Here is a 14,852-nt window from a genome sequence, read left to right as displayed (position 1 = left end):
CTTGTAACTTGAAGCCATTGGTTTGAGCCCAACCCTCCAGGGCAGGAGAAAACAAGCTGGCTCCCTCTTCCATGAGACAGCCCTTCAGATATTTGAAGATGGCTCTCATATCTCCTCTCAGTCTCCTCTTTTCCAAGCTAAACATACCCAGCTCCTTCAAATATTCCTCTTATGTCTTGGTTTCCAGACCCTTGATCATCTCGGTCGCCCTCCTCTGCCCACCTTCCAGCTTGTCAACATCCTTCATAAACTGCGATGCCCAGAATTGGACGCAGTATTCCAGGTGTGGTCTGACCAAGGCAGAATAGAGCAAGACTATGACTTCCCTTGATCTGGACACTAGACTTCTGTTGACGCAGCCTAGAATAGTGTTACCTGGTTTTTTTTTGCTGCTGCATCATCACACTGTTGGCTCATGTTAAGCTTGCGGTCCACCAAGACCCCTAGATCCTTTTCACATGTACCGCTTGTGGGGGGGGGGCATTGCCCCGATCCAGCAGGCCGATCTTCGGTTTGCATTTGGTGGAGATGTGGCAGGAGAATGCTTTGGGCTGAAAACTCTGCTCAATCCCTGCCCATGCGTCTTTCCCTCATCTCACACTGGAGAGCCAGTGTGGTGGTGTGGTTAAGAGCGGTAGTCTCGTAATCTGGTGAACCGGGTTCGCTTCCCCGCTCCTCCACATGCAGCTGCTGGGTGACCTTGGGCTAGTCACACTTCTCTGAAGTCTCTCAGCCCCACTCACCTCACAGAGTGTTTGTTGTGGGGGAGGAAGGGAAAGGAGAATGTTAGCCGCTTTGAGACTCCTTTGGGTAGTGATAAAGCGGGATATCAAATCCAAACTCTTCTTCAACGGTCATCTCAAACTTTGGTCCACTGCAGCAAAGCCTCTCCTCTTTCGCCAGCCTTCCGCTTTTCCCGCAGTCTCTCTGTTGCTCAAGGTGCAGAATATCAGGGCATTATTGCCTTGCGTGGAAAGCACAACAGGGAAGGTTTTTAACAACTGCTGCTGCCAGACCCCGCCGCCTGAATCCTCTTCTGAACATACTGCAGGGTTAGGTTGTAGATGTTGTTTGGACGTCCAGCAGCCAGCAGGCTCAGTGGTCAAGGACGTTGGTACCTGGTCTTTAGAAACTCAGATACATATGTTAATCAATGGCATCTTAAACCTAAGTTACAGTCGCCACCATGGAATGTCTAGACGCCTCTCTCTCTCATTTTTATTACATTTTCTGTTTTACAATTTAGAATACTTATTTAAACATCCTTAAAATATCAGTGACTTCCCTTCTTCTCTTTCCATGGTTCATTTTGCATACCATAAATCCCTGCATATTTTACATAAACTAAACCATTCAGTATTCCATTATTGCATCCGTCAAAACTTAATTTACACTGCTGAATTTATCTTAACGCTGCCAACGTTTTCAAGTGTGCACAATTTCCCCCCATACATTCAATAAACATTTTCCAACCTTCTCTAAACGTATGTTCTTCTTGTTCTCTTATTGTATGTATCAGCTTAAGTTGCCGTCCTTCTTTGGTTGGGGACATTTTTGCTTTCCCCCTATTTATTTACCTACATAATTCATAGAGCTGCCCCATAGCAGAAGTGCTCTAGGAAGCCAGTGGAGTGTAGTGGTTAGAGTGTTGGGAGATCAGGGTTTGAACCTCCACTCCATCAGGAATCTCGTGGGGTGACCTTGCCTGCCTTGATCTACGTCAGACTTCCTCGACCCTCCAGATGTTTTGAGACTACAATTCCCATCATCCCTGACCAGTGGTCCTGCTAGCTAGGGATCGTGGGAGTTGTAGGCCAAAAACATCGGGAGGGCCGAGGTTGAGGAAGCCTCATCTACGTCCTATATACCCTGTCTAAAAATGCTGGCTCTTTTGGGTCTTTTTAAAATTGGGTTTCTGGTTTTGTTTTGATTTTATGCGTTTTGTATTTTATGTGAACCGCCCTGAGACCTTTGGGTACAGGGTGGTATAGAAATAAGAATAAGAATAATAATTGCTTCTCCCACCCCGGCCCAACTCCCTGCAGATCATTCTCGCCGTAGTTTGGTCCACCTAAGCCTGGAGTGGCTGTAGCAGAATGGAATAGCCCCTGTTTCCCCGAGTCTGAATGTCCGTCATCTCCAGGCAGAGTGGAGGAAGACCGCGGAGAGCTCTCTGCCGGTCTGTGTAGACCAGCGGTCTTTAACCTGGGGGGGGGGGGTGTCCCAGGGCAAGACTGCAACACCCATCATCCACAGCCAGCTTCGCCAAGGATGACGGGCTTCGTATTCCGCCCGCTTCTGGAGACCCTTCAGGTTGAAGAACGCTGGTGAGCAGGACAGATCCAGCGGTCCGACTCTGTGTAAAGCGACTTGCGGTTCAGATCGGCTCTTTTATGGCCCACGGGCGCTAGAACATTTCTTTGTTTCTGGGCGAAGGTTGGACGCCCAGGATAGCTTGCCAGCTTCCTGTGTTTCATCTCCCACCTCCCACCTGTTAGGCTGCTCCTGAAATGTTCCTACAAGCACTCAGTGAGGCTACTCGAGAGTAAGCAGGGTAGATCCGACATCCCAGAGCCAGGCCAGTTGGACAGGAATACCCGGTAAAATGGGTGTGTTCGGGAATGAGTGTTTTTTTATTTTTATTGTTCCTCTTCTGATTTTCCACATTCCTGGGGTGGTTTTTTATCTTACGAAACGATGCCTTCTGATTCCTTTGTACCTGGGCAAAGTCCCCTTATTTTTTAACCTCCTGTTCCTGGGGACTTGCCCAGACAGCAACGGCCCGTGTGTGTGTTGTGTTGTGTGTGTGTGTGTGTGTGTGTGAGAGAGAGAGAGAGAGAGAGAGAGAGAGAGAGATCTAGCACAACACAACTAGAAGGGTGGTGATCCGGAAGCTTGCGATAACACGCCAAGCAATTTATATTTTTACACTGCCTTTCAGGACTCTGGGCAGGTTGCACAGATTAAAAGGACGCAGGCAAAATACCCGAAGCTAAAAACGGACGGAAGGCAGTGGTTAAAAAGAGCAAATTAAGCTCTTAACTAGAATTAAAACAATTTAAATAAACCCAACTACATTAAAATGCATATAATAAAAACACCTTCTTTCCTGAAGAAGGAAAAAAGTAGTAGTCTTGTTGGAATAGAACAGGAAGGGGCAGCAAGGAAGGAGCCAGTTTTGCTTCTCTATGAAGGCAATTCCCGAGTTCAGATAGGCAAACTAACTTGTTGGTCTTATGGGGAAACCCATTATCAAGCATCTCAACCTGCCAAAACCTCTTAAGTTTCCACTAAAGGCAGCAAGGGTTCTCTCCCACCTTACAAGGTGGCGCTGTGGTCTGAATCACTGAACCTCTTGGGCTTGCTGATCGGAAGGTCGGCAGTTCGAATCCCCATGACGGAGTGAGCTCCCAATTCTCTGTCCCTGCTCCTGCCAGCCTAGCAGTTTGAAAGCACACCAGCGCGAGTAGATAAATAGGTACTGCTGCGGCGGGAAGGTAAACAGCGTTTCCGTGCGCTCTGGTTTCCATCACGGTGTCCCGTTGCGCCAGAAGCGGTTTTGTCCTGCTGGCCACATGGCCCTTTAAGCCATGGGTAGGCAAACTAAGGCCTGGGTGCCGGATCTGGCCCAATCGCCTTCTCAATCCGGCCCGCGAACGGTCTGGGAATCAGCGTGTTTTTACATGAGTAGAATGTGTCCTTTTATTTAAAATGCATCTCTGGGTTATTTGTGGGGCCTGCCTGGTGTTTATACATGAGTAGAATGTGTGCTTTTATTTAAAATGCATCTCTGGGTTATTTGTGGGGCATAGGAATTCATTTTGTTTTTGTTTTTTTTAAATACTGTAGTAGTAGTAGTAGTAGTAGTAGTGATAAGCATCATCATCATCATCAACAACAACATGATCATCTTCATAAATTTTTACCCTGCCCATCTGGCTGGGTCTCCCCGGCCACTCTGGGCAGCTCCCAACAGAATAAAAAAGTGATAAAACATCAAACATTAAAAACTTTCCTAAACAGGGCTGCCTTCAGATGTCTTCTAAAAGTCAGATAGTTGTTTATTTCCTTGACATCTGATGGGAGGGCGTTCCACAGGGAGGGCGCCACCACCGAGAAGGCCCTTGTCTGGGAATTGGGCAGGAAATGGCACCTGGGAAGATTTTTTCTGAATCGGCAAAATGTATGGGAATACTCGGATGTATGTCAAGTAGGGCAATTAAAAAAAATAATCAAAGAAAAGCCCCCCCCCCCAATTTTTTGGGGGTGGGTGGAAGAGATATCTCCCCCACCCACCCCAAGAAAAGGCTTAACAACTTTGATCTATTTATCACTTTTGGGAATACGTCAACTTGAGGAATTCCTGCGGCAATAAAACCAGTGGCACATTTTGGAAAGCTCAGCAGGGTCCAGGATGGTTCCTGATTGGACGGGGGACCTCATGTTGAGATTTCCTGCATTAAAGGGGGTTGGACTAGATGGCCCTCGGGGGGCCCCCTAAGTCCCAGAAAGAAGCAGGATATGGCTGTCCTTCAGTGGTGGATCCTGCGCTTTGCAGGCTGGAGTCTGGCAGGTTCATTCGCAAGCACCTTCCGTCAAAGAAGTTCTCTGTTGTGATGCGTGAAGGTCTCTGGATTAGTATTTTGAAAGAGAGGGGTGTGCACGTGTAATTCGGAAAGCTGCTCCTTTTCTCTCTGTGCGTGTGTCTTGGGAGGCTTGTCGCTGCTGGCTTTTTGCATCTTCATTTCAGGTCTTGTGATTGATGTGGAAATCGTTCAGCTTGGTTGCGTGCTATTCAGTACTTCCTTTGTTATTTACAGCTGGTTGCTGCTGTGCGCTTTTTCATGTTGTAAGCTGCCTTGAGCATGGTTTGAAATTCTGGAAAGGTGGCATGCAAATGAAATTACGTCTCTCTCTGTGTGTACAAACACACACCAGGCTTCTGGCTCGTGAATTCCCCCCTCTCCCCTTAAATTAAAAAAGTTAAAGGGACCCCTCGCCATTAGGTCCAGTTGTGGCCGACTCTGGGGTTGCGGCGCTCATCTCGCTTTACTGGCCGAGGGAGCCGGCGTACAGCTTTCGGGTCATGTGGCCAGCATGACTAAGTCGCTTCTGGCGAACCAGAGCAGCGCACGGAAACGGCGTTTACCTTCCCGCCGGAGCGGTACCTATTTATCTACTTGCACTTTGAGGTGCTTTCGAACTGCTAGGTTGGCAGGAGCAGGGACCGAGCAATGGGAGCTCACCCCGTCGTTGCGGGGATTCGAACTGCCAACCTTCTGATCGGCAAGTCCTAGGCTCTGTGGTTTAACCCACAGCGCCACCCGCGTCCCTGGGCAACTATTTAGGGAGACCCTAAAATGGCAGGTTGGGGGAGGGCGGAGACGAGCTGCCTTGAGCATGTACTGCCTTGAGCTTCCTGCAGTCACTCAGAATCTGTGCTTTGGTTTCTGAATGTTTTGGAAGTCGAACGGCCTTCCGGAACGGATTCTGTTTGACTTCCGATGTACCACTGTAGAAAGCAGGCATAGGCAAACTCGGCCCTCCCGATATTTTGGGACTACAACTCCCATCATCCCTAGCTAACAGGACCAGTGGTCAGGGATGATGGGAGCTGTAGTCCCAAAACATCTGGAGGGCCGAGGTTGCCTATGCCTGGTATAAAGGTTATTCACAAACCCGTAAGTGAACACAGGAAAGTTACCTTATACTGAGTCAGACTGAACTGGCAGTAGCTCTCCAGCCTTGCCTGGAAAGGTCCCCCCCCTTTCTTAATTCTTCATTTAAAAGATTGATAGTTTTTTAAAACAAAACCTCTGGATTGAACCTGAGCCTCTGTGTTCCCCTTTAGAAACAACAGCGCGAGATTCATAACGAAAGTTTTTTTTTTTTTTACAATCAACTTTTATTGAAAGTTTTCCACGTGAGATACAGTAAAAACCACACTGATCTAAGAAAGGGAAACAGAAAGAAAGAGGAGGAAAGGAAGAGAATAAAGAAAAGAAAGAAAAAGAGGAAAAGGAAATGACAAAGTCCTCTATCAAAACTGAAGTTCTGATTTACACAGGTGGCGGCTCTTATACAGAGTCAAATCGTTGGTCCATCCAGCCTACGCTGGTTTGCAGTGGCTCTCCAGTGTGGTGTAGTGGTTAAGAGCGGTGGACTCGTAATCTGGGGAACCGGGTTCGCGTCTCCGCTCCTCCACATGCAGCTGCTGGGTGACCTTGGGCTAGTCACACTTCTCTGAAGTCTCTCAGCCCCACTCACCTCACAGAGTGTTTGTTGTGGGGGAGAAAGCGAAGGGAGAATGTTAGCCGCTTTGAGACTCCTTCGGGTAGTGATAAAGCAGGATATCAAATCCAAACGCTTCTGCTGCTGCTGCTTCTTCTTCTTCTTCTTCTTCTTCTTCTCCTCCTCCTCCTCCTCCTCCTCCTCCTCCTCCTCCAAGTTTTAAGGCAGGGAATTGTTCGGTTGCCAACCTGTTCGGTTGCAATTCAAAAAAGCGCACTTGGGGGATTTCTAGACCTGCAGATGCCACCGGGGACGGACCCTGGCTCCTTCTGCATGCCAAGCAGGTCCTCTGCCCCACAGGTGTAGCACCAGGAAGCTGGCACGCGGTGAGCAACAACCAGAACATCCGGCATTTAACTGGCGGCACTTCTTTCTTTCTTAGTTGCTGTTTAGTTTTCTTTTTAAACCCATGCCTCTTCTAATTGCAAGCCGAGGGCAGCTTCTGACCTGTGCAGACAGCTTGCCCCGATCCTTCTCTTGACATCCCCTTCTTTTGCAAATACAGAGCCTCCTACGCTCCCATCTAATTCTATCGGCCGGATATTGCTGTTATTTATTAAATTTATATACCGCTGTCCATCTGTAGGTCTCTCGGTGGTTCACAACATTTAGGGTGGGGGTATCTGGGTGGCGCTGTGGGTTAAACCACAGATCCTAGGACTTGCCAATCAGAAGGTCAGTGGGTCAAATCCCCGCGACGGGGTGAGCTCCCATTGCTCAGTCCCTGCTCCTGCCAACCTAGCAGTTCGAAAGCACGTCAAAGTGCAAGTAGATAAATAGGTACCACTCCGGCGGGAAGGTAAACGGCGTTTCCGTGCGCTGCTCTGGTTCGCCAGAAGCGGCTTAGTCCTGCTGGCCACATGACCCGGAAAAACTGTCTGCGGACAAATGACGGCTCCCTCGGCCAGTAAAGCGAGATGAGCGCCGCAACCCCAGAGTCGGCCATGACTGGACCTAATGGTCAGGGGTCCCTTTACCTTTATCCTGGAATAATTAGCAGATGATAAGTAAAAAACAGTCTCCGAAAACACTGTTAACAAAGCAGCGATCCTACTTGGGAGGTTTTTAAGCAGAGGTTGGGTAGCTGTCAAGGAGTATTGAGTTGCGGTTCATGCATTGCTGGGGGTTGATCTAGATGAGCTCTGGCAATCCCTCCCAACATGGTGGGTGCCAGGGTGGCACAGCTGTATTTCACGATCCTTTCTCTCTCTCTCTCTCTCTCTCTCCAGGATTCTACGTTCCCCACCGATCTCTCCAGCAACTCCCTCTTCTCCTCCCCGGCCGACTCCCTCTCGGACATCGCCGACGCTCAGGAATTCCTCCCCGCCGACAGCCTCAGCCGCGTGCCGACGATATGGGACATCACCCCGCAGCAGAACCAAATAGAGGTCTGTCCCTGGCCTTCCCACCCATCGCTCTGTCGCAACGCCTTCCCGTAAACTTCACACAACCTCCTGCAACAATTGGCAGCGGTGCTCTTAACTTCCTTCCCCCCGTTGCCCCGTCTGGTGAAACCAGGCGCTTTCAGGCTTGCCCGTACGAGCGGCACCGATGGGTGGGCCAATAAACCAGCCCCAGCTGATAGGAACAAAACCCGCAGCTACCTGTGGGCTTGACGCCGTTGGGCTTTGAAACGCACAAAACTTCCCCCGCTTTTCTCTCCAGCTTCCTGTTGGTAATTGTGACTCAGGCTTCCAGTAATGGAAGAGGCTTTTAAAAAGAGAGAGAGAGAGAAAGGAAGGAAGAAAGAAAGCCACCCTTTTTTAAAAAAGGGAAATAATTGCAGTGTGTTTGTGCCTGCCTGATCTTCCCATATTTCACTTCTGCTTCCAGAATGCCTCGCAAACCTCTCTTGTCTCAAAGCCGTTTTATAGCCATTTGGCTTCTGCAAAGTCTAAGGAAAAGGCACTTCGGTCTGGAATCTCTGTAGTTGTTATGGGAGTGTTTGTGTGTCTAGGGAGGGCTTGGGAGATGAAAATTCCCCGGTTGACATTGATTACCCAAAGACCAAGGGTGAAGGAGCACAGTTAGGTCGGTCACATCGTCGCGGACTAGAAACCAGATAGATGCACAGTCTCTCTCTTTAAGACGCAATTACTACTTGGCCCAGAAATGTTGGGAGTTGTAATAATAATAATAATAATAATAATAATAATAATAATAATTTATTATTTATACCCCGCCCATCTGGCTGGGCTTCCCCAGCCACTCTGGGCGGCTTCCAAAAAAAATATTAAAATACTGTACTACATCAAACATTAGAAGCCTCCCTAAACAGGGCTGCCTTCAGATGTCTTCTAAAAGTCTGGTAGTTGTTGTTCTCTTTGACATCTGGTGGGAGGGCGTTCCACAGGGAGGGCGCCACCACCGAGAAGGCCCTCTGCCTGGTTCCCTGTAACTTGGCTTCTCGCAGTGAGGGAACCTCCAGAAGGCCCTCGGCGCTGGACCTCAGTTTCGGGCAGAACGATGGAGGTGGAGACGCTCCTTCAGGTATACTGGACTGAGGCCGTTTAGGGCTTGAAAGGTCAGCACCAACACTTTGAACTGTGCTCGGAAACATACTGGGAGCCAATGTAGGTCTTTCAGGACCGGTGTTATATGGTCTCGGCGGCCGCTCCCAGTCACCAGTGTAGCTACCGCATTCTGGATTAGCTGTAGCTTCCAGGTCACCTTCAAAGGTAAGGCGACGAGAAAGGAAGAATTGGAGTTTAAGAATAAGCAGTCATCATTACAGTGGTACCTTGGTAGTCGAACGGCTTGGCTCCCATACAAATCTTCTCCCAAACGCCACAAACCTGGAAGTGAGTGTTCCGGTTGGCGAACGTTTTTCGGAAGCCGAACGTCCGACACAGCTTCCGATTGAGCGCAGGAAGCTCCTGCAGCTAATCAGAAGCCGCGCCTTGGTTTTCGAACCGTTTCGGGAGTCGAACGCACTCCCAGAACGGATTAAGTTCGAGAACCAAGGTATTAGTAATAATAAATAATAATCGAAAGAAATGGAATGGGAAAGGAAGAGAACTAGTGAAGTGCGGGTTATAGCTGGATTTATTTTACATGATATCCTTATTTTATTGCTTGCCCTTCATCCTAAGTCAGGTCGAGGTAATCACAAAACTTTTATAATAATAATAATAATAGTAATGGGTGGCACTGTGGGTTAAACCACTGAGCCTAGGGCTTGCCGATCAGAAGGTCGGCAGTTCGAATCCCCTTGATGGGATGAACTCCCATTGTTTGGTCCCTGCTCCTGCCAACCTAGCAGTTCGAAAGCACCTCAAAGTGCAAGTAGATAAATAGGTACCGCTCCGGCGGGAAGGGAAATGGCGTTTCCGTGCGCTGCTCTGGTTCGCCAGAAGCGGCTTAGTCATGCTGGCCACATGACCCGGAAGCTGTACGCCGGCTCCCTCGGCCTATAAAGCGAGATGAGCGCCACAACCCCAGAGTCAGCCACGACTGGACCTAATGGTCAGGGGTCCCTTTACCTTTACCTAACAACAACAATAATAACAATAACAACAACAGCAATTATTATTATTTATACTCCGCCCATCTGGCTGGGTTTCCCCAGCCACTCTGGCTGGCTTCCAACAGAACACTAAAATACAATTAAACATTAAAAGCTTCCCTAAACAGGGCTGCCTTCTGATGTCTTCTAAAAGTCAGATAGTTGTTTATCTCTTTGACATCTGGTGGGAGGGCGTTCCACAGGGCGGGTGCCACCACCGAGAAGGCCCTCTGCCTGGTTCCCTGTAACTTGGCTTCTCGCAGCGAGGGAACCGCCAGAAGACCCTCAGCACACTCCTCTGTTGTCCCCTGAGACGGACGAATGTTGACTGGCACATCCATTTGGCCGGCCCCTCCAGTTTCCTTAAGCAGGTCAGCGGAAGAGATCATTTCTTGCATTTATCTCCCACAACAACAGCAAAAATCTTTCAATATAGGAGAACGAAAAAGAGAAGCGCTATCGCTATTGCATCTCCAACAGTCAGGTACCTTAGATAGCCTTTTTCAAAACCAACGTAATGGGGTCCAGTGTATTCTAAATATTATTTTTTGTTGCATGGGTCTCAATTTAAGGTCCGGGGACACCCTTGTAATAGCAGCGAAAACAGTTTCCCAAGCCTCGTATTTTTATTCTTCTCCTTTCTTTCCCCTTTCTTCCTCAGCGATTGCCTCCAGATTTGGAAGGCTTAGAAGGGCTACAGGGCATTGACAGTCACCTCGCAGCTGCTCCTCAAGATACCTCTCTTCTTTCCACCGTTCAGGTGAGGGGTGGTTTTCTGCAGGGTCTTGGAGACTCATTTCAAGCCACTGTTTTTTCCAGAACCGACGAATGCCATAATAGAGTCTGTTCTGATGCCACATTTCAGAACAGTACCTACACACAGCTGAGCGCATCAGGCTTGCCTTACTGGGTCACAGCCATATATTTGTACCATTCCCATTACTCTGCTTTTATTAATCCCAGTCCTGTGAACTTTGGTAATACTTCCTTGAGCAGGAATCCGTTTAACTTTGCGTTAATCCAGTGGTTCTCAACCTGTGGGTCCGCAGATGTTGTTGGACTACAACTCCCATCATCCCTGAGCTCTGGCCTTGCTAGCTAGTTTTGTACAGCAAAACCCCATGTTACAAGATCGACAGATCAATACGGCATTTATAATCTGCGAAACAGTATTAACAAGATGAACAAAATGGCAACTAAGAAAAACTCAGCTAAGCACCGCTAGGTTAATCGGTGGCTGCTAGCCGCAATGGAGGCACAGTCACAGGCAGCGATGCTTCCGATTTCCATGTACTGGAAACTGCAGGAGGGGGGAGAGTCGCTCTTGGGTTCGAATCCTGCTCACGGGTTTCCCATCGGGGCATCTGGTCGGCCGCTGTGAGGGCAGGATGCCGGGGTTAGATGGGCTCTTCTTAATGCTCCTCCTGGCTTGCATTCCTTAGAAGGTGCCTGCCGAACATGTTTGTGACTCTCCCGTCCCCCCCCCTTTCCGTTCCAGTCCCAAACTCAGGTAGAGGAGGAGGAAGAAGGGGATGACGACGAAGCGGAGGAGCTGGGCCACGCGGAGACGTATGCTGACTATGTCCCTTCCAAATGTAAGAGGGGCGCGGGGCCCTTGCCTTGATAAATTGTATTTTAAAAGGGTTTGGTTTCTTTATCCCAGCCAAACAGGCTCCCAGAAGCAGCTCATGTAACATCAGAGTTGTGGCACAGCTAGCATGTTTATTATTATTATTCATTACAGTGGTACCTTGGTTCCCGGGGACGCGGGTGGCGCTGTGGTCTAAACCACTGAGCCTTGGGCTTGCCGATCAGAAGGTCGGCGGTTCTAATCCCCACCACGGGGTGAGCTCCCGTTGCTCAGTCCCTGCTCCTGCCAACCTAGCAGTTCGAAAGCACGAAGTGCAAGTAGATAAATAGGTACTGCTCTGGCAGGAAGGTAAATGGCATATCTGTGCGCTGCTCTGGTTCATCAGAAGCGGCTTAGTCCTGCTGGCCACATGACCTGGAAGCAGTACGCCGGCTCCCTCGGCCAGTAAAGCGAGATGAGTGCCACAACCCCAGAGTTGTTCGTGACTGGACTTAACTGCCAGGGGTCCTTTACCTCATTTTACCTTGGTATTACAGTGGTACCTTGGGTTACATACGCTTCAGGTTACATACGCTTCAGGTTACAGACTCCACTAACCCAGAAATAGTACCTCGGGTTAAGAACTTTGCTTCAGGATGAGAACAGAAATTGGGCTCCGGTGGCACGGCAGCAGTGGGAGGCCCCATTAGCTAAAGTGGTGCTTCAGGTTAAGAACAGTTTCAGGTTAAGAATGGATCTCTGGAACGAATTAAGTACTTAACCCGAGGAACCACTGTATTATTATTACAGTGGTGCCCCGCAAGACGAATGCCTCGCAAGACGCAAAACCCGCTAGACGAAAGGGTATTCCGTTTTTGAGTTGCTTCGCAAGACGATTTTCCCTATGGGCTTGCTTCGCAAGACGAAAACGTCTTGCAAGTCTTGCGTTTCCCCCCCCGCTTCCCCCCCTTTTCCTAAGCCGCTAAGCCGCTAATAGCCTTTTAGCAGCTAAGCCGCTAAGCCTTTAATAGCCGCTAAACTGCTAATAGCGCTAAGCCGCTAATAGGGTTGCTTCGCAAGATGAAAAAACCGCTAGACGAAGAGAATCGCGGAACGGATTAATTTCGTCTTGCGAGGCACCACTGTATTATTATTAATCACCCTCCCTTATGCAAGTTGGGGAAGGCCGCGATTCATTGCAAAAACACAGCGCTGCCACTGCAGGGAGCAGGGGTGAGACGCGTCAAAACAGCTGACGATTCCAACCCCCCCCCCTTTTTACCTTTCCAGCCAAGCTGGGGAAGCAGCACCCCGACCGAGTGGTGGAGACGAGCACCCTTTCCAGCGTCCCCCCTCCGGACGTCACCTACACCCTCTCCCTCCCCGCCTCAACTGCTGACAACGGATTACTCTCTGCACTACAGCTGGAAGCGATTACCTACGCCTGCCAGGTATGCGGGGAGCGATTATCTAGGCCTCCCAGGTATGTGGGAGGCGGTTACTTAACGCCTGCCAGGTTTGCAGGAAGCCATGCCAGAGCTTTTTGAAGTTCCAGTTAGGTTTGTAATAGCGACATAGGAAGCTGCGTTCACGATTGTCTGTGCTGACCGACACTGCTTTAGCCTGTTTAGATTTTATAATAATAATAATAATAATTTATTATTTATACCCCGCCCATCTGGCTGAGTTTCCCCAGCCACTCTGGGCGGCTCCCAATCAAGTGTTAAAAACAGTACAGCGTTAAATATTTAAAACTTCCCTAAACAAGGCTGCCTTCAGATGTCTTTTAAAGAGAAGATAGCTGCTTATTTCTTTCACATCTGAAGGGAGGGTGTTCCACAGGGAGGGTGCCACCACCGAGAAGGCCCTCTGCCTGGTTCCCTGCAACCTCACTTCTCTCAGTGAGGGAACCGCCAGAAGGCCCTCGGCGCTAGACCTCAGTGTCCAGGTAGAACGATGGGGGTGGAGACGCTCCTTCAGGTATACTGGACCGAGGCCGTTTAGGGCTTTCAAGGTCAACGGCAACACTTTGAATTGTGCTCGGAAACGTACTGGGAGCCAGTGCAGATCTCTCAGGACCGGTGTTATGTGGTCCCGGCAGCCACTCCCAGTCACCAGTCTAGCTGCCGCATTTAAAAAAAACAAAAAACGGGCGCCCTTAACTGGTTTTTAATGACGGGCGCTATGGGCCACTCTGAGAGGAAGCAACCGACAAATAAAAATAAATGAACAGTAGCAGTAGCAGGAATAATTCAGGAACTTGTATCCCACCCAGATATAATTAGAGGCATTTAGAAGAGGCATTCTCTCCTGGGAGCAAGGAGTGCCTCTCCTTTGATCAGAGACGGGGGAACTTCTATCTCCCCAGATATACCCGTATTTTTTGCTCTATAAGACGCATTAGACCACAAGACGCACCTAGTTTTTGGAGGAGGAAAACAAGAAAAAAAATATTCTGAATCTCAGAAGCCAGAACAGCAAGAGGGATCGCTGCGCAGTGAAAGCAGCAATCCCTCTTGCTGTTCTGGCTTCTGGGATAGCTGCGCAGCCTGCATTCACTCCATAAGACGCACACACATTTCCCCTTAATCTTCAGGAGGGAAAAAGTGAGTCTTATAGAGCAAAAAATACGGAAATTAGAGGAATTTAGGAGAGGAGAGGCATTCTCTCCTGAGAGCGAGAAATGGTGCTCCCTCAATCAGGGACAGGGAAACCAGTGACTGCCTCTGGCTCCACAACTCCTGGAAGGTTGTGGCCCCCCCCCCCTGCAGAATGCTGCCACCCCTCCCCTCCTAACCTGCCCCCCCCTAACCTGCTTTCCCTTTCCCGGACTTGCAGCAACACGAAGTCCTGCTCCCCAACGGGCAGAGAGCCGGCTTCCTCATCGGGGACGGCGCCGGCGTCGGGAAAGGCCGGACGGTCGCAGGGATCATCTTCGAAAACTACCTGAAGGGGAGGAAAAAGTCCCTGTGGTGAGTGCGCAAGGCATGCTTCGAAGGTTCAGGCATTCGACCGGGGTCCCTCTCGGAGCGCTGGAGGCTCGATGAGGCCGTCGCGCCTGCAGGAATTGCATTGTGGTGTTTATCTTCTGAGCAGCCATTCTGGGTTTTTTGGGGGGGGGGGGGAGAGGGAGAACAGATGGCAGTATCTTAATATGTCATGAGGCAGGACAGTCCCTTTTCTCATCATCATATTATCCCTTTCCAACAAGGCTCGCTGAGGCTTGCATTGTATTAAGCAGAGGGTGGGAACCTTTTTAGTTTACTTATTGCATTTCTGTACCACCTTTTTTCGTTCCTAGTAGCTCAAGGTGGTGTTCGTGGTTCTGCTCCTTCACATTTCATCCTCACAAGAACCCTGCGAGGGAGGGATTCGAACCCTGGTCTCCCCAGGTCATCGTCTTAATTAATAATAATAATTTATTATTTGTACCCCTCCCATCTGGCTAGGTTTCCCCAGCCACTCTGGGTGGCTCCCAACTGAATA

At 49.4% G+C, this 14,852-nt stretch overlaps 1 protein-coding gene across 3 annotated transcripts in view; it reads left to right on the top strand.

Annotated features, from left to right (window-relative positions):
• The window catches only part of SBNO2 (strawberry notch homolog 2), a 108,008-nt gene that overhangs the window by 51,680 nt on the left and 41,476 nt on the right, over positions 1–14,852 (top strand). For all 3 annotated transcript variants that reach the window (XM_028713313.2, XM_077921923.1, XM_028713315.2), the window contains 5 exons: positions 7,521–7,679; positions 10,458–10,556; positions 11,295–11,391; positions 12,657–12,817; positions 14,205–14,338. In XM_028713313.2, the coding sequence (XP_028569146.2) occupies positions 7,521–7,679; positions 10,458–10,556; positions 11,295–11,391; positions 12,657–12,817; positions 14,205–14,338 (650 nt within the window). The remainder of the gene's footprint in view (positions 1–7,520; positions 7,680–10,457; positions 10,557–11,294; positions 11,392–12,656; positions 12,818–14,204; positions 14,339–14,852) is intronic.

This window comes from Podarcis muralis, chromosome 18, assembly GCF_964188315.1.
Source record: "Podarcis muralis chromosome 18, rPodMur119.hap1.1, whole genome shotgun sequence".
Taxonomy (NCBI): Eukaryota; Metazoa; Chordata; class Lepidosauria; order Squamata; family Lacertidae; genus Podarcis; species Podarcis muralis.
This window is presented reverse-complemented; position numbering and strand designations above follow the sequence as displayed.